The sequence below is a fragment of the Canis lupus genome, chromosome 24, assembly GCF_011100685.1.
Source record: "Canis lupus familiaris isolate Mischka breed German Shepherd chromosome 24, alternate assembly UU_Cfam_GSD_1.0, whole genome shotgun sequence".
NCBI classification, from domain to species: domain Eukaryota; kingdom Metazoa; phylum Chordata; class Mammalia; order Carnivora; family Canidae; genus Canis; species Canis lupus.
In genome coordinates, this window is record NC_049245.1 from 12,444,044 (window position 1) to 12,466,290 (window position 22,247).

At 41.4% G+C, this 22,247-nt stretch overlaps 1 protein-coding gene and 1 long non-coding RNA gene across 5 annotated transcripts in view; one reads left to right on the forward strand and one right to left on the reverse strand.

The window, feature by feature from the left end:
• LOC106557673 overlaps positions 1-19,959 on the forward strand; it is an 80,614-nt gene extending 60,655 nt beyond the window's left edge. The window contains exons 2-3 of one of the 2 annotated variants that reach the window (XR_005377578.1): positions 7,164-7,391; positions 19,841-19,959. This is a non-coding gene — a long non-coding RNA (uncharacterized LOC106557673). Of the gene's footprint in view, positions 1-7,163; positions 7,392-8,106; positions 8,723-19,840 lie in introns of those variants that run through there. The other variant, XR_005377579.1, reaches the window with a different exon arrangement.
• The window catches only part of SNAP25 (synaptosome associated protein 25), a 78,522-nt gene continuing 76,219 nt past the window's right edge, over positions 19,945-22,247 (reverse strand). For all 3 annotated transcript variants that reach the window (XM_038571625.1, XM_038571623.1, XM_038571624.1), the window contains exon 8: positions 19,945-21,242. In XM_038571625.1, coding sequence (XP_038427553.1) covers positions 21,174-21,242 — 69 coding nt within the window. In that variant the 3' untranslated portion in view covers positions 19,945-21,173. The remainder of the gene's footprint in view (positions 21,243-22,247) is intronic.

Below are 22,247 nucleotides of genomic sequence, written 5' to 3' on the forward strand. Positions count from 1 at the left end.
TATATATATATATATATATATATATATATATATATATATGAGTATTTCTGTGTATATGTTAGTGAGTCCTTTAAGTTCACAGACATAACCCCAAATAGCCAGAGGAATGTTGAAAAAGAAAACCAAAGCTGGGGGGCATCACTATGATGGACTTCAAGCTGTATTACAAAGCTGTGATCATCAAGACAGTATGGTACTGGTAGAAAAACAGACACATAGATAAATAGAATAGAGAACCCAGAAATGGACCCTCAACTTTATGGTCAACTCATCTTCAACAAAGCAGGAAAGAATATCCACTGGAAAAAAGACAGTCTTTTCAATAAATGGTGTTTGGAAAATTGGACAGCCACATGCAGAAGAATGAAACTAGACCGTTTTCTTACACCATACTCAGAGATAAACTCAAAATGGTTGAAAGATTTATTTTTTTTTAAGATTTTATTTATTTATTCATGAGAGACACACAGAGAGAGAGGCAGAGACACAGGCAGAGGGAGAAGCAGGCTCCATGCAGGGAGCCCGAAGTGGGACTTGATCCCAGGTCTTCAGGATCACACCCTGGGCTAAAGGCAGAACTAAACCACTGAGCCACCGGGGCTGCCTGGTTGAAAGATTTAAATGTGAGATAAGAATCCATCAAAATCCTGGAGAAGATAACTCTGGGAAACGAACTAGGGGTGGTGGAAGGGGAGGAGGGCGGGGCTGGGGGTGAATGGATGACGGGCTCTGAGGGGGGCACTTGACGGGATGAGCACTGGGTGTTATTCTGTATGTTGGTAAATTGAACACCAATAAAAAATAAATTTATTAAAAAAAAATCCTGGAGGAGAAAAAAAAAATCCTGGAGGAGAATACAGGCAACAACCTTCTTGAACTTGGCCACAACAACTTCTTACAAGACACATCTATGGGGCAACCTGGGTGACTGTGTATACACACACACACACACACACACACACACACAATGGAATATTATTCAGCCATCAGAAAGGACGAATACCTACTATTTGCTTTGATGTGGTTGGAACTGGAAGGTATTATGCTGAGTGAAATCAATTGGAGAAAGATAATTATCATATGGTTTCACTCATATGTGGAATATAAGAAATAGTGAAAGGGATTATAAGGGAAAGGAGGGAAACCAAGTGGGGAAAAATTAGAGAGAAAGATAAACCATGAGAGACTCCTAACTCTAGGAAACAAAGGATTGCAGAAGGGGAGGTGGGTGGGAGGATGGGGTAACTGGGTGATAGGCACTAAGGAGAGTACTTGATGGGATGAGCACTGGGTGTTATACTATATGTTGGAAAATTGAATTTAAATAAAATATTTTTTAAAAAGTTCACAGACACAGTAATATATAGGTGGAACATATTTGTAATCTACTGTATATGAATATGTACATGTATGTAATGCAATACATACATGTACATATGAATATGTACATGTATGTAATGTAATACATACATGTACATATGAATATGTACATAATATGTACATAATGTACATATGATGTATGTAATGGGTCCTTTATTTTTAACCTGGCACCTACATATATGCAATTTACTCTTTAGAATCCTGCATTAGATCAAATAAAACTTGAACATATTCTATCAGTTCCTGTTGATATTGCCCTTCTTTGTGGCTTTCTGTCAACTATCCTCCCTCCAGTGAATCCATCTTCCAACAAGTCTAATGAGATGACATACATTAGTGGCCTTCAAATGTTAATGCCTGTAAAATTACCCAGAGATCTTGTTAAAACACAGATCTCTGGGCCCTACCCTAGAGATTCTCACTCAGCAGATCTGGGCTGGTGGCTGAAATTCTACATTTCTAATAAATTCTTAGATGAAGCTGATGCTACCAGTTGATGGAGCACACTTTGGTTATGCAAAGTTCTCCATAAGCATTAAAGCCCATGCAAACTCAGGAGAATGTGAACTTTAAGTTTGTATTAAGTCCCTACTGAATGCCAGCTATGGTGACAGGCATTATGGCAAAAAACAACTCCATATGTGAGGTCTCATCCATGAAGATTTAAGAAATTAGTTGGTGAAAACAAAATATGTGTCACAAAAACATAAATTTTCAGTGAAGGGTGAGATAAATGAGAAAGAAATAGTCTTTAATTAGAAACCAGTTCTGGGGCAGCCCCGGTGGCTTAGAGGTTTAGCACTGCCTTCAGCCCAGGGCGTGATCCTGGGGACCTGGGATCAAGTCCCACGTTGGGCTCCCTGTGTGGAGCCTGCTTCTCCCTCTGCCTGTGTCTCTGCCTCTCCCTCTCTATCTGTCTCTCATGAATAAATAAAAAAAAAACTTAAAAAAAAAAAAAAAAGAAACCAGTTCTGGGTATAAAAAACACTCAGTGCAGACCATTCGATTTTGGGCATGTACTTATGAAATATCAATTCTGTTGATAAACTTTCTTCCCTCATTTTAGTTGGGTGCCAAATTAGCTTCCTCCCAAGACTCATCAGCAACTGGTTTGAATCTCTGTTTGCTGCCCTCTTAGCTAAGACGGACCTAAGAGCTGCAGTGTCAGAAAGGGAGATTGGGTTAGGTTGGGTTCCCTGGAGTAGAGCCTAAGATGAGGCTTCTTATTCAAGTGATATATTTAGGGAAAATTTTGGGGAAGACTCTATGGGTAAAGCAGGGCAGTAGAACAAGAATGTGGTCTCATGTGAAGCCTCACCTGACTCCAAGTCACCAAGAACTTCTCAGCTTAGGGGGCTGGCCTTTGTACCCCAATATTAGTCATTGACAGTGGGTTGCCCTGGGGTGCTTTGGCATCATCTCCCAGAGGAGGCACCTCCCATCAGCACTGGTGTGTTCAGAAGGCCCTTGCAGGCCAAGGGGTCCTTCTACTGTGGCTCACTGAACTGCCTTTCCCCCATTTCCACATTGATTCCCATAATCTTTGTAAAAATTCATTTTTCTTATTTTATTTACAAGCATGTATTGCCCATATTCTCTAGGCACTAAGGACTTGTAAGGAAAGGGCATTAACTGTCAGGGCCTGAACTTCTCTGTCTCAAAGCCCACAGTGATGTCATTTGATACTGAAACCTAGCCTAGTGGCTATCGAGAGAACTCAGGTGCTCTCTCTCCAGGCTGCACACGTGTAACTCAACTGGCATACGATATAATGGCCTGCCTTCAGTCTAGCCCTCCTCTACCTTACATCATATGGCTGCCCTGGAGCCTCCAGTAAAGTCAATCTGTCTACTACCCTCTCACATAACATCTTCAGTGGGTGCCCTATTGCCCTCAGAGTAAAGTCCAACTTCCTGTTCTGGTCTGTGGGATCCTTCATGCTCTCCTATCTGCCTACCTCATCTCCCATCTCCCATGAAACCTGAGGGATGCTGAAACATCTGTCCACCAGGATCTTCACATGTCCAGGTCTTAGGTTGTTGTAGTACACTGAGTAGTGGGATCCCAAAAATATTAGCTCCTAATCCCTCGAAACTATTAATCCTACTTTTTATGGAGAAAGAGTCTTTGCAGATATGATTGTTAAGAATCTTGAGAAGGAGAGATTACTCTAGACTATCCAAATGGGCCTTAAATATAATCACGAGTGTCTTTATAAGACAAAGGCAGAGGAAGATTTGATCGAGGAGAAGGTGATATGAAGGCAGAGGCAGAGACTGGAGTGATGTGGCCCACACCAAAGCATGCTGGCAGCCCCCAGAAGCCGGAAGAGGAAAGAAGAGATTCTCCCCTAGGATCTCCACAGGGAAAATGGCTCTGTCAGCACCTTGATGTCAGACTTCTAACCTCCTGAACACTAAGAATAAAACTGTTGTTTTAAGCCACCCAGTTGTGGTAATCTGTGGTAGTGGCCCTAGGAAACTAGTACAATTATGGTATTACTGTTTCTGAGGTTACCTGGGCGCCACAACACATATTTCACAATCCCGCAACTCACATGCTGCTCTCCAGGCAGCCTCCTAGATCTTTCACCTCGTCACCTCCAGGCTCTGGTCTGAGTAGATACCCCTACTCTGTCTCCCACAGTTCCTTGAACAATCCTCTCTCATTGCTTTTGCCTTATTTTTTATATGACCTTCCTAGGTCAATCTCCTTGTGAAAACCTAAATCCCTGGGGTCTTATTCATTTTTATATTCCCTGGACCTGGTAAGTCTGAGTGTAAAGTGGCTTCTTGGTTATTTGTTTCTTGGCATGAAGAAGGAGTAGATGCTGCTGTTCAGTGGCTACATGGGGAGACTCAAGGTCTCACATCACTGGGCGAAACTTGCTGGACATGGGTAGGTCGCTACCCCGGCTGAGATGCCACATGCAGGCTTCTCCCCTGTGAACCTGCCACTCCAGCCCTCCAGGCCAGCCTGCTGTGAAGCTCTCTGAGGCTTCAGGATGGGGTGCTCCCTTTGGCTTTGTGTCTGCAGAGCTCATGTTTATTTTCTGCTTGGCTCTTCTTATGTTCTTCTCACTCTGTTCTCACTCTCCTGGCTCCCAAGCAGCCATGACTCACAACCTCAAACACTGCTCCCTTTTGTCATTATTTTGAGGAGTCGCATGATTTCCCTCATTATTGCCTTCAGGCTAGAACAGGATCTGGCCTGCAGTGTTTTATTTCTCAGGGCCAAGCCAGGGGATATAAAGCAAGGGACAAGTTCAATAAGCTGGGGGGTCACATTGGTGTTCTAGTAATCTAGTTGATCTGAGGAGGTGGCAACTAAATGTGGATTTTGAAAATTGGAGATGGTGCTTCAGTCAAGGGGATGATATTAGTCTTTTTAATTCTTCATCTATGAATTTGCTTTCTAACTCAGACTTCTTGGACAACACAGTCAAATTTAGCAGTCTCTCCTAAAACCTGGCAGTTTTTTTTTCTATTAGCCTCCAAGGAAGGTAGATAATTATTTTGTCTTTCTTTTAAACATTAGGTAGGGGAACACCGAGGTGGGGAGGGTAGTTTTATTTAATCCTCTCTATGCTGTTTACAAGCCACTATAATGTAACTATGAAACCTGTGCTCTGGGGCAGGTTTTAACAATTTATTCATGAAGTGGCTGAGTTAGTTATTTATTGTTGTATAACAAACTATCCCAAAAACTTAGAGGCTTAACACAAGCATTTGTTAACTCACAATGTTTCTGAGAATTAGGATAAAGCAGTAGTGTATTCTGGCTCAGGGTCTCTTGTGAAATTGCAATTAAAACATTGGTTGAGGCTACCACAGTCCTCAGAAGGGCCTGGAGTAGCTGCTTTCTGGGCGGCTTATTCATATGCCAGTTGGCTGGAGGCCTCAGTTCCTTATCACATAGACCTCTCTACAGGATTCCTTGAGTGCCTTTATGAGACAGTAGCTGGGCTCTCTTGGAGCAAGTGATCCAGGAGAAAGAAAGGAAGAAGTCCCAAGGCTTTTGATTACCTAGTCTCAGAAGTTACACACTGTCATTTCTACCTTATTCTATTCCTTAGAAGTGAGTCACTATGCCCACACTTAAGATGAAGAGAATTAGGCTTCACCTGTAGGAGGAAATGTCAAAGAATCTGCAGATATAATTTAAACCACCGGAGTGCCTTTCCTTCGAATAGCTCCAGAGAATGCAGACCAATCATTGTTAGCATCTGGTATTTGAATGTTTGCTGATATTGCGAGAAACATAGACCTCTTACATTATAATCATTAGAATAGTGAAAAAATAATAGTATATAATAGAGGAAAATAATACTTATGATGATAGGTGAGAGTTTTCCCTACTGTCTTAGGTCTGGATAAGTGGGAGGATTTGGGAAGAGTAGAGGATACCATTGGCCTGGACCTCATACTTTCTATTTAATATATACAATATTAATGAACTATCTCATTGTGCTCTTTGATTCAACAATTCAACACCAGGAACCATGATAAACGAGACAAACTTTCTGCTTTCAAGACTGAAAGATAGATGAAAGAGAGCTATCCTAGAAAAAGCCAAAACCATGTCACCCCACCTGACCATAGATGAGTGAGCCCAGTAGAGACCAGGAGAACCACCCAGCTCAGATATGTTGAACCTGTGGAAATGTGAGACATTAATATTTATTATTGTAAGCCTCTGAGCTTGTGTGATAGTTTGTTATACAGCAATAGTAATTGATACAAGTTTATAGTAGAAAAGACAAACAGAAAGGCAGACTTTTGCAGTGCAATATAGTACATATCATACTCGAAGATGGAACAGGGTACTCTGACACGAATGAGAAGGGAGGCCTTAAATCTACCTCTGGGTGATCAGGGAAGCTGAAGACTTCTGGTATGCCTGAATGAAGGCCTAAGGATGAGCAGGTGTTTGCCAGAGTGGGTTGGAAGACTGAAGCTGGGGTGGGAGAAGCACAACCTTTTCAGATCACTGCAAGGTCTTAAGAAGCTAGAAAGCAGCTGTAATGGATAGGTCTTAATTGTTGGCAGTCACTGGATCACGAATCACTTTGTATGTCCTGTGAAAGAGTTTGCTTCTTATCTTAAAGGTAACCATTGAAGGATTACAGAGGCATAACATAATCAGATTGATGGTTTATGAAGCCCACCCCGGGAGTGGTGTGGACCCAGGCAGGAATTGGGGTGTCTGGTCTTGAATCTATGTTCCTCCAGATATGGCCATGGGAAAGAAGGGGGTGGAGGAGGGAAATATTAGGAGGTGGTTCAGACAAGGCTTGGCAACTGATATAATGAGGGGGTGGTACTTGGCTTCAGTTCCAAGGCAGAAAAGTTTGGAAGGGGGCGGTGGTAAGCATTTCAATGTAGGTCATGAGTTTGCAGTGCCTGTGGGTGAGCTGAAAGGAGGTGTTTAGTAGGCAGGGGAAAAGCAGTTTTGGGCCTCAGAAGAGGAGCCTGCAGCAGGCATATACTTTGGAACATCATCCACATGGAGGCAGTACCTGAAGCTATTACAGACAAGGTTGGGTTTATGTAGAATGAGAAGCAAACCAAATTTATAGTACTTTAGGGAAATACCAACACCTAAATGATGAGCAGAGGGAGGGAAACCAAAGGAGACCGAGAAAGAGAAGCCAGAGAGTAAGAAAGGCAGAGGAAAGTGGGTTCACAGAAAACAAAGGGTTTTTAAGTTGCATGTTAATAGTATCACACATCACAGGGAGGTAGAAGCATGGGGGACTGAAAAATGTTTTGTTTTGTACCCAGAAACTGTGATGAGTTTCATGGTGACCTGAGCAAGGACCCAGTCAAAGGTGAAGAGGGATCTGTTGCAAAGATTAGACAAGGACATGCAGACAACAATGGATATTTACTGCTCTGTAGAAGAACCATCCACGGTCTCTTCGCTGCAGCTCTTTCTTACTTCAGCCATGGATAGGGAGAGAGTTCTGTGCTGGCTTTAACTCACTTCAAGCAGACAGCATCTTGCCTCTGGTATGTACTTTGGATTTTCCTTTCTGTCCAGGGCTTTTCCAATACCATGGTCACTAGTGAGAGCTTGCTCAGCCCCATACATGTAAGCTTGGAAGTCTAGGGGAATTAACACCTGTCTGGAAGATTTGATAGTCATCCATCCATGGGGATGCAAGCTAGTGAATAAATGCTTCTGTCTTGCATTTACCGACAACAGTCAAGATATGGAAATAACCTAAATGTCTGACAGATGAATGGATAAAGGAAATGGGGTATATATGCAACGAAGTATTATTCGGTCATAAAAAGGGAAATGCTGTCATTTGTGATAACATGCAAGGAACAAAAAAAAAAACATGCAAGGAACTTGAGAACATTACATTAAATGCAATAAATTAGAGGAAAACAAAAACTGTATAATTTCATTTATATGTGGAATCTGAAAAAAGCCAAACTCTTAGTAACAGGGAGAATGTTACTGGTGGTTGCCAGGGGATGGGGGTCAAGGGTCATTTGGGCAAGGGTACAAATTTCCAGTTTTAAAATGAGTAAGTTCTGGGGATCTCATATTCAGCATGGTGATTATAATTAACAATTCTGTATTTTATACTTGAAAGTTGCTAAAAAAGTAAATCTTAAATGTTATAGTAAGAACCAGCATTCTGACTGGTCTTAAGGGTTAACTTCCTTTAAGCTATGGACACCCTGCATCAAGACCAAATCCCTTGATCTATAGCAGAACTGATCTTCTTTCCTGGAAACTGGCCTCAAGGAGTGAAGAACCAAACTTTCCCAGAAGATAAGACCTGGCCACATTCGAACACGGTTGCCCCAGATGCCAGCAAGTCTCAGGGTCCCATCAACATATGGCTAAGCACCTGGGCACCTGCTTTTCCTGCACGTAGCTCCCTTCCCTTTTCCTGTGCTTCCGCTTCTAAAACCCTGGATCTTTGGGACGTTATTAGTCCACCATCTTCCCAGGTGGCCACTTTCCTGAATAGAGCAACCTCTCCTTTCCCACCCTCGCTAGTCTCGCGACTACTGATTTTTAAGCACTGAGCAGCTGAATCTGAGTTTGGAATGTGTTCTCTGGTAACATTCCCGCTCACACAATGTGTTAACTAACCTTATTGTGGTGATCACTTTGCAATATAAATGTATAGCAAATCATCCCCTTGTACACATTAACACAATGTTATGTTAATTATATCAATAAAGCTGGGGGGGGGGTGTGGTGCAGAAATGCCCGCCTCTCCTCTTTAGAGTGCACAATTCTGAGAGTGATTCTGTAAACTTCTCACAGGTCACAAGGAATTGAGCCCCATTACCCAGAGTGGTGATATTGACAACACATGCTCATGTTGGCCTTTCTTTCTCAGACCCCCTCCCTCCTGCTCCCTGGGATCACCTCCCAAATAAACTACTTGAATCCAAGTCTGTGTTTCAGGTTCTGTTTGGGGAGAATCTAAATTAAAAATGTTTTTACAGTAAAGATTTGAGATAAATATGTAGGTATCAACAGGCACTCACCCACTGTACTCCTCCACAAACCTCCTTCTGCTTAGGTGGCCATGTTTTGTATCACATGACCTTACTCTCTAACAATAGCTAATTGGACCAAGGGCAAGCAGGTGACTGAGCTCAGCCGATTCAATCCCACTGTGCTCAGCAGATGTTGCTGTTGTGAACCTTGGGGAGGAGCTAATTGGATTTCCTTTTTTGGGAATTAGACTAAAAAACATCTGGAGTGGGAAGAAGTAAACAATGAGAGCAGAAGCTGAAAGGCTGGGATGGATGGAGGGGTGGAGAAAACATGGTATCAACATTACGAGAGCACAAAAGCAGTGAGCTGGGAGTGCTTGGGTGGCTCAGTTGGTTAAGTGTCTGACTCTCTATTTCAGCTCAGGTCATGATCGTGAGGTCGTGAGAGTGAGTCCCACTCTGGGGAGTCTGTTTGTCTCTCTCTTTCTCTCTGTCCCTCCCCCACGTCTCTCTCACCTCTCTCTAAAATGAATAAATCTCAAAAAGCAGTGAGCTAACAAAAGGGTAAAAAGCGACAGAAGTGGAGTTACCATGGGGCTCATAAACATGAGGAAATGGGGATCCCTGGGTGGCTCAGCGGTTTAGTGCCTGCCTTCGGCCCAGGGCTTGATCCTGGAGACCTGGGATCGAGTCCCACATCTGGCTCCCTGCATGGAGCCTGCTTCTCCCTCTGCCTCTGTCTCTGCCTGCCTCCCTGCCCCCTCTCTCTGTGTGTCTCTCATGAAAAAATAAAATCTTAAAAACAAACACAAGGAAGAGAGGAGTCTTGTATTCTCCTTGACTTTTTTTTTTTTTTTTAAAGATTATTTTACCTGAGACAGAGAAAGAGAGCACACACGCTACAGGGGTGTGAGCAGGGAGAAACAGACTTGGGGCTCAATCCCAGGACCCTGAGATCATGACCTGAGCCGAAGGCAGGCGCTTAACCGACTGAACTACCCAGGTACCCCTCTCCTTGACTTTGTTGTTTTTTTTTTTTAAAGATTTTATTTATTTATTCATGAGACACACATGAGAGTCCCTTTCCTTGACTTTTTAATTCCAATTCCAGTCCTGTACTTCATCACATGAGCCCCTTTCCCCTCCTTTTGTCTGCACTACTGTGAAGGAGACTGTGCCCTGCAGCCACAACATCCTCCATACTCCTGGGAGGAAGTGTGAAGGAGATGCCTGATGCCATCATTCACCCCTCCAAACCAATACCCTTCCCTTCTCCACCCTGTCTGGATCTGGTGGGCCAACTTGTGTTTTGTGGGGGTTTTTTGGTACAAAAAATGGTTTTATTAAAGCACAGGGACAGGGCACCTGGGTGGCTCAGCAGTGGAGTGTCTGCCTTTGGCTCAGGTCATTATCCTGGGGTCCGGGATCAAGCCCACGTCGGGCTCCCTGCATGGAGCCTATTTCTCCCTCTGCCTGTGTCTCTGCCTCTCTCTCTTTCTGTCTCTTATGAATCAATGAATGAAATTTTTTTCTTCAATGAATGAAATCTTTAAAAGAAAAAAAAAAAAAAAGCAAGCTAGCAAACAGGCAGAAAGGACCCGTGCACAGGCAGAAAGAGCTGCCTGCAGGCCAACTTGTGTGAACTTCACCTCCTCTCTATCCCTGGTTCCTGGTGGGGTTCAGCACATGGGGAGCCTCAGAAAGGCCAGAGATTAGAAGGTGGGAGGGGAAGGAAACTGTGGTGTGTATCCCCAGCTTCCTTCTGCCAGGTTGCCATAAATTAACTCCATCTCTCCAGGTAAGGCCACAGCTTCAGCCAGGCCATCCTCTCTGTTATCCAGCCACCCTTTCCAGGCTCATGTCTTTGGAACTATGGATGAAACGGGCCCCTCACTGTTGCTAGTCCCAGGGGATGGCACTCTCACTCCTGGTTTCCCTAAAGCTGCCCACACCTTCATACATAGTCCTGATTATTAATAGTCCCTCTAGGAGCCTGACTGACATGGGAAGACGGTACAACAGAGGAGGAGAGGGACAATCTTGAAACTGGAGGGACAGGAAACTCAAGTAATTTGTGCCTGATAATTGTAGATTGCCAAGCTGCACTACTCCAGGAAGCATTTTTCACATTGGGATGGAATTGTATAAACTATGCTCCTGCTGACAACTGCAGTTTTCCCTTAAAAATATCAAATGAAGTCATGCTAAGAGAGAGGGAGGTAAAAGGATGGGGCAAAGAGGGTTCCTTTATATCTGAAAGACACCTGCAGCTGGACGGAGAGCTGGATGAAGTTAGGAACTATATCTTGTTGTTTTTACAACCTTTCCAAAACTTCTTGTTGGGGTAAAACATATATCCCATAGTTATACCATATCATTTAACATATCATTTTACATAGTTCAGTGATTTTTGCAAACTGAACACACTCATGTAATCAGTACCCATACAAAGAAACAGGACATTACTAATGCCCCAGAAACTTCCCTTGTTTCCTGGTTAACTTACTAACCCTTTACGCCAAGGGTAACCCTATCCTGACTTTGAACACTATGGATTAATTTATCCTGTTCTTGAATTTTATATACATAGAATCAAATAATATGTTCCTCGTATTTGGTTTCTTTCATTCTATGTTATATTGGTAAGGCTTATGGATGTTGCTTTAGCATGTGGTTGTAGTTTGCTCATTCTCATTGCTGTATGTACTATATGAGTAAACAACCACAAGAGATTTCTCCATTCTATTGTTAATGGGCATTGAGGTAAATTCTAGTTTTGGGCTATGAATACTCCCACTAGGAACATTCCTGTATGCATGTGACTTTTGATGAACAAATGTACACATTTCTGTTAAGTAGATACTTAGAGTATTTATTTATTTATTTATTTATTTATTTATTTATTTATTTATACTTAGAGTATTTATTTATATTTATATTTAGATATTTATCATTGCTAAATTGTAGTGTATGTACACACTTAGCTTTTGTGGATACTGCCAAATGGTTTTCCAAAGTAGTACCAATTGACCTGCCACGTGCTGGGCATGAGAATTTCAACGGGACCACACGTTTTTATTGGCATCAATCCAAGTAATCTACGTTCCCAAGAAACCCAGGCATGGGAGGTAATCAGGCAGAGGACTACATTGGTCCTACATTGGACTACCTTGTAGTCCAAGGTTGAAGGGCAGAAAATTGTAACATTTTCATTTCATTTGACATGAAAGTGGAAGGAGTTGTGCCCTGGGGCTCTTGCTGACATTGGAAGCTGGACTTATTGATAGATAGCTTAGAAGAAGAAACTAGAAGTTTAGATGAGTTTGAAGCACACAGGCAGAGATGTAAGAACATGAGAGAAGAGAGGTGTGAGATATTTTGGTCAAAGAATGAGCTTAGAGAAATGTTGGATGAGTTGAGACTGAAGCTTGAACGAGAGCAGCTTCAAGCTGGAGAAACTTATAATCAAGGTCACCTTGACGCTGGCCCTGAGAGTAGAGAGGAGGGCCCAGGAACACAAACGGGGTTATTTCAAGAAGATGAAAGAGAAATAGCCTGGAAGTGGCAACGGGGAACTAAGTCCTTGACTGGCCCCATGTCCTCCAGTCTTTCAGCCACTATTTCTATTTAAGAGTTCCTTTTTATATTTCTTTCTTGTTCCCTTTTAACTGGTTATGTCACTCCCGCCCCCATCTTCTTGTTATCACTGTGCCAGGAATTGTTCAACGTTATCTTCTTTGGTGTCTCTTTTCATTTTTTTCCTCCTCATGCTGAACTTCCTGGCCCTCTGCCTCTGAGTCTTCAGGATTCAAGATGACAACTTCAACAGAAAACAAAGACAAGCATTCCTTATTACTTTTCTGCTTTCATCTGAAGCCTTGGCTGTACGGCCAATATTTAGAACTTTATTTTTGCCATTTATTCTATTCTACAGTTTGCCTTTTCCATTTGTCCTCCAAATTATTTTGGAATAGTGGCTTTTCAAGGTTTTATTTATTTATTTTTTTGTTTTGTTTTTGTATTTTTTTTTTTCCACTGGAAGCTCTTTCAAACAATATCTCAGTTGAAACCCTATATATGGAGCAGGGAAGTGGGGAGCTGTTGTTATGAGGTGAATGACGCCCCCTAAGGTTTAGCAGTATGCAACCTGCACAACTGTATGCAGTGCATGTCAGACATTTCTTTTTCTTTTTTCTTTTTTCTTTTTTTTTTATGTCAGACATTTCTTAAACATACCTTCAGATTCTCTTGTACCTGTCTCTTATGCCAGTCACAGCAGTGGCAATTAGTTTTGTGCAGACTTCAACCAGTCTCATTCAAGTATGAACTGACAGTGCATACCTCAGCCCAAACCTCTCACTTCTGCCCTAGAACTTCCTTCCTCCTCTAGGGCAGGACATCCTTGAGAAGAACCCCTTGACAGGCACATGCACAACCCAGAAGTACAGGGGAGTGAAGGCTCTGTCCTGTGACTGTACTTGACCAAAGGGAGATGGAAACAGCTGGGTAAATCTCGCTTTCTTGCCCCAGGAAGATGGTCCTGATGTGCATTTCATGAGATTTCTCAGCTGCCTCATGGGAACTAAACACCCAAGTGTCTATAGGGTTGACTAACTCTATTGTGCATTCTTGCGTTAGCTCTCCCTCCTCCAGCACTCCTGCTCCTGGGAGTCACACTCCCAGATTAACTACTTAGATTTCAGCCACTGTCTCAGGCTTTGTTTTCTGAGGAACCAGCTGGTAAACACCCCATAATTTAGCCCCCTGAAGGGTAGGGAAAGCACTTGCAAAGCACTTCAGTGATTCCCCTTTGTTTGAAATGATTCTTCTGAAATAAAGTTATGTTGAGATAGTTGGTAGATCTTGACTACAGAACTGCCCATTTTTCTTAGAGCTTAACACGTTATTTGCATTTCGTGTGTATACATGAAAGTTCATCAGACAGAAATTGAAATGGGCCATTGTCATGGTCAAATCAATTGGTGTGGAAAACACTGGATTTTTAGTGGAGAGGTATAGAAGCTCTAGCCCCTCGAGAATCTACTTGGCCTAGTTTGGATTTTTGCCTTTAATAACAGATGAGAATATGGGTTTAGGTCTCTAGGGCTTTCTATCTACACAGCGTCTGAAAGTTTAAAAACACACACCATTAGCACTTGCCTCATCTTTCCCAAACTGGAGGTTGTCACAGTTCCTTTAAAGAATTAAGACGGTGCTTCGGAAGACAGCAGTCACCTCCCACACCCCCACTCCTCCAGACACCCAGGATACATCTTGTGTATACTTAAGCTGTCTCTGACACACATAATTTCTTTTTCATCCCTGAGTAATCAGTCTTTTTTATCCTCTTAGCAAAGAGAACAGTATATTTTTGAACAGAAAAGATTGAGAGGAAAGAAAAAGAAAAGAAAGCCCTCTCCCCCAAGAAATTTCAGTGTAAATTCCCACAGAATAGCAACAAATAAAAGATGGTAAGGAAAAAACACAGAAGTTTCTAGAATGAGGGTATATGTGAAGTGCTGGTTGAGGATCCAGTCCTATTTTGAACATTTTGAAATTGTTTTTTCAAGTTCTGTTGTTTGGGGGTTAATGATGCTGCTGAAACCCTATTGCTTTGAATAGGAGGGATTAGTTTTTCTATTTCAGGATTAAGGTCAGTCTTATCAGGCTGCCAATCCTGTCAGCAATCCTCAGTCCTACAATCATTCTGCTGTTTTCAAAATCCTCCCTTGGGCTGCTGGCCCATTGAGCCCTACACTTATTCTTTTAAATATTACCAAAGGGGAGAGTATTAAGCATGAATCTACTCTAAGATACATGGAGGGTTTGCCCTAACCTTTCATTTCCATGAGATTCTTTTTGTTAAAGATTTATTTATTTTAGATAGAGAAAGAGAGCAGAGCCTGATGTGGGGGCTTGATCTCACAAACCTGAGAGCATGACTTTATAGAGGAAACCAATAGTCGGATGCTTAACTGACTGCACCACCCAGGCACCCCATTTCCATGAGATTCTAAAGACACAGAGGAAAGAAGGAGAACTGCACAGGCCTCTTTGAGGTTGTGGTAGATTGATAGTAAAGATAGCCATATTACTCACCCTTCTCTTTACAATATGACTTTGAAACTTTTCCCAATAAGAAGTGGAGTGTATTTCCTTATGTCTTGAATTTGAACTGGTCCTGTCTCCTGTTTTGGCCTTTAGACTAAGGGAGAAGCAGTGAGCCTAGGAGAGGCTTTGCATGCTTCCACTCTTTCTGACTTTGCCATGAGAAAAAGTCCTGGTCAACCTCCTGGACGATACCCTATAGAGAATAATAGCTGGCCAACTCTCAGAGGCTAAGCTGCCCAGCTGACCTGTAGTTGACTATAGTCATGTGAGGAACCTAGCCAAGACCAGAAGAACTCTCAGCTAAACCTGGCTCAAAATGCCAAACTGCAGAACTGCAAGCTAAATAAATATTTATTGTTTTAAGTCACCATATTTTAGGGGCAGTTGGTTACAAAGCAGTAAGAAAACTATTATAGAGGGTTCACAGCCTCCACCATACTGTTTGGATCTTTTGTCTAGTTTGCCTGATTATCACTAATAGTATTGACAGCAGTGAAAACAATATATAATATTAGGACTGTAGAGGGTCCACCTCATTTAGGACATGACCAATGACAAAAGCAGTATTAATGCTATTGACTTTCATGACCTTTGGATAGAAATCAGAAAGACTAGTTGAATTTCAATGGTGAAAATTTTAGAGCACATTTTTCTACAACAGCATTTTTTTTTTTTTTTTTGGCGGGGGCGGGTGTTGCTCAGAAGCTGGCATGTATCTCATTAGAATGTATTGTCTGGGGCAGGGCTTCCCCAGAAGCAGACCCTGAGACAAGAATTTCAGGTTAAGTAGTTTATTTGAGAAGAGATTCCAGGAAATACAAATAGTGAGGTGGGAAAGAGACAGAGAAGAAAAGACAGCCAATAAATAGTGATAATTACCAGGCAAGGTATGTGAGAAACTGGAGATTGATTCTGTTAGGGGAACTCTGACAGACAATGTAGAACACATAGCTCGGGGCTACCCCAAACTGAGGCCAAGGAAACTGGGCATCTACTCACCAATGCCCATCCACCTTTGGTTAAGGACTGCTTCCCAGGGCATTAAAACATGAGCAGTTCTGGAGTTCTTTCTCCCAAAGTAGAGAATTTCAGTGTTCTTCACTGCAAACAGCCTTTTTTGAGTAGGGATAAATGCTCAGAGGATATGAGCAGGGCATTAGCAGTGTTTAGTAGAAGGATTATGGGCCACATTTTTCTGAGTTGCTTGTGGAAAGAGGATCATGAGCTTAAGGCAGGAAGTCCTCTGAACAGAGTAGTCTTGAGGCTGTGTTATGGCAAGATGCTGGAGGAGCTAAGGATGGTGAAATGATGGCGGAGGGGGGGGACATCAGCTGGTGGTACCCCATCTGGGATTGGGATTCTGGAATAGTTAGATACCTGGATGCTTTGGCAACTCATCCTGGAAATAGCTGTGGGCATTGGAGTTAACTGATTTTTTTTTTCTTTAAAGATTTTATTTATTTATTAATGAGAGATACAGAGACACAGGCAGAGGGAGAAGCAGGCCCCATGCAGGGAGCCCAACGTGGGACTCGATCCCAGGTCCCCAGGATCACACCCCAGGCTAAAGGCAGCACTAAACCACTAAGCCACCAGGGCTGCCCCATTAACTGACTTGTTAATGGTTTACTTTTCTTTGTTTCCCAAAGTGTCCTGCATTCTAGGAGATAGATTTGGGTTTCCAAATCCTAGATGGAGAAATTGAGATACATGACTAACTTGCTTGAAGGTAAACTAGTATGTCAATGATTGTATGAAGAACACTCAGAGTGAGAATTCCTAAATCTTGGAGCTTGAAGTCAACACTTTCTCCTCTCTTAAGACAATTTGACTTGATGTTCATTCCTTGTACACTGTTTGTTTCATCCTCTGTACTTGCCTCCTTCCTCTCTGAGCCAAGGGTTTTTCAGGTTTCTTCTGGACAGTGTAGGAAATAGTTAAAATCAGTGTTTACTGAGTTACAGAGGAGGAAATCCAGTATTACTAAATGAAAAGATATAGTTTGTACATTTGTTTCTTCATTCCCAACCACTGCTTCTCAAATGAGTTCACCCTGGACATATCATTTTGGTTACTCCAAATCTTGAAGAATTTTCTACTTAAACTTCATTTATCTGTGAGGTCTTCCTCCAATGATTCTGTCTTAAAATAATACCGTCTCCACCTTCTGAACTCTTTTTCCCCTTCACTGGTTACGTTTCTGTGTGACATGTAGAATCTGATATACTTCATATTTGACTTGTTGATAGATTACCTATCATCCCCAGCTTGAATACAAATTCAATGAACACTGACCATTTTCCCTGTTCCCTCTGCTGCCTCTTTCCCTCCCCTTGCCACATGTACTCCCAGTACTCAGAACAGGGCCTGGCATAGAAGCTCAATAAATATTTCATCAATGAATGAACAAATGAATCAAAGGTGTTTACCAAGACTTTTGGCTAATAAATCCAGTACATTTGTCTTTGCTGTTTTTTGTGAAGCAAAATATCTCATGGAGTTTCCTGGCTAGTTGAATTGAGAGAGGTACAATCCTGGATTTATCTTCCAGGCTTCCTTATAGCTTTGGAAGTACACATCTGGTTTGAATCCTACCTATATCACTTAGTAGCTGAGAGGTCTTGTTCAAATAAACTCTTAATTTCTTCTTCCACAAAATGGGCTAATAATCCCCATTTTGAAGCATTTTTTAGGAGGTTTATTTGAGTCAACATAAATAAGGTACTTAGCCCAGTACCTGGCATGCAGATGATCATCAAGTATGAATCTTGTTTCTTTTTTCCTAATTTCAAGTGTGGTCATCAATTGGCTGGCCAATCAGTGACACAAAGATCGAACGCAGCCCGGGTGGCTCAGCAGTTTAGCGCTGCCTTCAGCCCAGGGCCTGATCCTGGGGACCTGGCATCGAGTCCCACATTGGGTTCCCTGCATGGAGCCTGCTTCTCCCTTTGCTTGTATCTCTGTCTCTCTCTTTCTCTCTCTCTGTGTGTCTCTCATGAATAAATAAAATCTTAAAAAAAAAAAAAAAGAATGGGAAAGTTGGTCAAAGGAGATGCTGAGGGAGGATGTCAAAGAAGGAAATCTGAAACTAGAAATGCAGGCAGGCCCTTAGGATCCGGGGCCCCCTTTTACCTCCTGGTTGTTTATAGAAAGACCATGGATGAGGGAGGCAGAAGATATGGCCTTGCCCCAATCATTGTATTTCTAATGTATTTCCTGAGTTGGTTCCTACCCAAAGCTGATTCATCTCTAGAGAATATGTCCTTTAGCCAAAAGGAACTGACTGCATAAGAGTTGAGGCTGGAGAAACTCAATTATCCAAGGAAATATGTTTCAGAATGAATCATATGATAAACCTTAAAGCAAAATTCCAGTATGGGGTTTTATTACTCAAACAATGTGGAAATACACCTGACTGAGAGGAGATGGAATTTAGGACAGAATTTTCTAATATGACCCATGTATTGACCCCTTAGCAGTTTTGGCATATGCAGAATATTTATCCACTTTCTCCTTCTTCTAGCAACCACTCTACTACCTTAACTTTCAAATAGAAATGTGTGGTATAGTTGTTGAGCATCTGGGAATGTCCAGAACTTGTTTTGAGGCTTGGGAAGACGGTGAATAACTGCAAACATTTACTGAGAATGATGAGTTTGTCATCATTGTTTCCACTACTTAACTTCTCTTAGAAAACCTTGAGAACTACTTTCAAGGGTGAAATTATTTGGTGGCCAGTCAAGCAACTAGGACAAATTCATCTGTATCACTATTATGGGGTAGAAGAGAGAGGCAGAGGAGGAGGTGGAGGTGACGGAGGTGATGGTGATGTTGGTAAAGATGGTGGTGGTGGCAGGTGATACCATGGCTGAGGAGATGGCAATGATAAAGATGGAGACTCTGAAGGTATTAGGTAAGATAAAGGAGAGGTTGCAGAGCAAGTGGAGAGAAGGTGGTGGTAATCAAGGCAGTAGTGGCAGTGGTGGAGGTAGGGCTGATACAGGTGTTGATGGAGATGATGGTGGTGGAAGTGTTGGCTTTAGTAGTGACAGAGGCAATAATGGTAAAAAATGGTGATATCAAAAGAATTGAAAAATGTCTGCACAAAAACTTGTACATGAATATTCATAGCAGCATAACTCATAATAGCCAAAAACTGGAAACAATCCAAATGTCCATCAATGGATGAATGGATAAACAAAATGTAGTATCCACACAATGGGCGTTATTTGGCCACAAAAGGGAATGAAGTTGTTACATGCTACAACATGGATCAACTTTGAAAACATTATGCTTATGTAAAAGAAGCTAGACACAAAGGCCACCACATTTTGTATAATTCCATTTTATGAAATGCACAAATAGGCAAGTCTATAGAGACAGACATAAATTAGTGGTGGAAGTGGGATGGGAGTGACTGCTAATAGAATGGGGTTTCTTTTTGGGGTGATAGACATATTCTAAAGTTAGATTGTACAACTCTGAATATACTAAAAACTACTGAATTATATACTTTAAATGGATGCATTGTATAGTAAATCAATAAAGCTAATAAAAAATTTTTAAAAAGTGGAGGTAGCAGTGGTATGGTTGTGGAGGGTTCACTTTTGGTGGTGGGATTGGACTGGGGAGAGGAAGGAAGAGTTGATTGATACCTGATATACCTAAATCTATGTAGGATCAAGTCTGAGTACCAAAGATTTTTTTTTCCATAGATGTTTTTCCATCTTCTGGAAACTCTATTTTCTCCCGTAGCTAACACTGAATCCACACACAAATATTTCTGAAACAGATGATAAAAATCAAGTGAAGTGTCACCTGCTGGAGGAATCGTGTCTAAAAGGGATATCTTTGTTTTTTCCACACAATGTTCTCAGCACACAGACTGGCTTCTGAGAAGCAATGGGATGGAGTGGCCAGGCTTCCTCTTCTCACGTGAGTGCAAAGTCAGATGGAGTCCATGAAGAAATTAAAGCAGACATCTGGGATCTATAATTTTTAATAATTTTTAAACTAGCTACAAAATGTCAATCACTTCACAAACCGACAGAGGAGACAGGAGGAATTTAATATTACATGCTGTAATGATATTTATCTCACAGTTTATCTATATTTCATTCATTTATATTATTTTTTAAAGATTTCTTTATCAGCTACTAAATATCTCAGCAATTTGGTGTGCATAGCTCTAGATTAAGCAACAGAGAATTGTACTGATAACAAACCACAGGGGGATATGGTGATTAATAAGAGTCAGCCTTATAAAAATTTACATCTCCACACTGTTTCACAGCAAGATTGCTTTCTCCAAAACATAGCCTTCAAAAGCAGCAAATAAATCCTATATTACATTCATTTGACATAGTTCAGCCAAACGTATATTTTGCTGGAAATGATTAAATGGTGAGTGTGTCAAATCCATCTTTTTTAAAATTCATTTTTTTAAAAAAAGGATGATTATGATTAATAAGTCTATATATTGACAGAAAGAAAGTGAAACTACTTCAGTTTTGCTGGTATAACTTAATCTTGACAGTGTCTCAATACTGAGCATGCTTTGTTGTTGTTTTGTTGTTTCTGCTGTTGTGTGTGTGTGTTTTCTCATCAGTATGCTACTGTCATGGAAAGATTTTGTTTACGTAGGAATCTAAAAATCTATTTAGTTCTCATGCATAAATGCATAAATCACATCACTTTTAGTGCAATGCCTGTAATGTAATTCCACATTGTCTAATTATGAAATCATAAAGACAGATGACAGCCATGAGGAACCAAGGACAGCAAATTTTGAGAGTTTCAGAGCCTGACACCCAAAGAAAGTATAGTGACAGTAGCTCTGTGGAATGTCACAGTTTTACAAGAACAATACTGTGTATTGAAAGAATCAACAGCACATTGAGCATTCCTAAATTGTTGTCATTCAGCAAACACCACTGAGGAGAGAAAAGGAAAAATAAATCCAAGACATCTTATGTAGGGAGTCAGAGCCACTAAATGACTACTATATACAACCTTTGGAAAGAAAGAGACTCGGAAAGAACAAAAGACACATAATATTTTGGGGAAGCTGATGAACGACACAAGACAACATTCACAATGGGGGTGGACTGATATGTGTATGTGTGCAGACCTACTAGGTAATACGATGAGAAAAGCATGAAGGTGCTATCTTGCCCAACAGCATTTGGAAGAGAACACAGGTGGGCACATTTAACCACTCCCCAGCATCTTTGTTGCACGTTGGTTGGCCTCATCAATTCTGGTTTTGTTGGAATCAGCCTAGAAAAAAGGAAAAAGAAAACAGAATTTAGGTTGCCTTTTGACATTCCATTCTTTCTTCTGGGTCTCTTCAATTGCCCCCTTCTTGAGGGAAGGCATCTTGAAACTTCTCCTGTCAGAATTGACCCTTTCTTCTTTTGTCATCCCAGAATAATTGCTTGTGGCTCTACTTGGACATGATCATAGAAGCTTGGTTCCCATGACTGTCTTACCTTACCGGAGAGCACCCTTTTGAGGACAGGGTTACCTCATTTATCTTTCTCTATTGGAATAGCACCCAGTGATGTCTATGGATGGCATTCACATCTGCAGGATTGAGTTGAATTAGCACCACTTAAACAGCTGGGTTCAGATCATGGCTAACTTATTAGCAGAGTCACTTCAGGCCACTTACTTAATCTTGGGGCCTCAGCTTTCTCGTCTATAAGCTGGGGCAAAAAAGAATCCTGCTAACAAGCATGAGTGTCTATATCCTGTTCATTCAACCTTGACATCGAGATTGATATAACTATGAAGTATATACTATTATTAATTCCTTTTTCCAAATGAGGAAACCAGGCAGCCTGGAGCTAGAGTCCACACTAGTAATCACTATGTTAATCATTGTTGTAGTACTTAGGTCTGCTGTGAAAATGAAATGAGTTTGTACATATAATGTGCTTTGAATAATTTTTTGCAAAGATTAAGTGCTCAATATATTCTATCTTGCAATTATTGTTATTGGGTGAAAACTTGACTTGTTTTCAGGATGTTTAGTAACTTTTAGCCCCATTTCTGAAGACTCACTCCTATGAGTTTGACAATTGGCTTGTATTTTTTTTAAGTAGGCTCCACACCCAATATGGGGCTTGAACTCATGATCCCAAGATCAACAGCCATGTGCTCTACTCACTGAGCTAGCCAGGTGCCCCTTATCATTGGCTTGTTTGCACAAGAGCACTTTACCATAATTCTGTACCTTGACTGATCTCACTGCTTCAGTTACCTTTTGCTATATATGCAGCA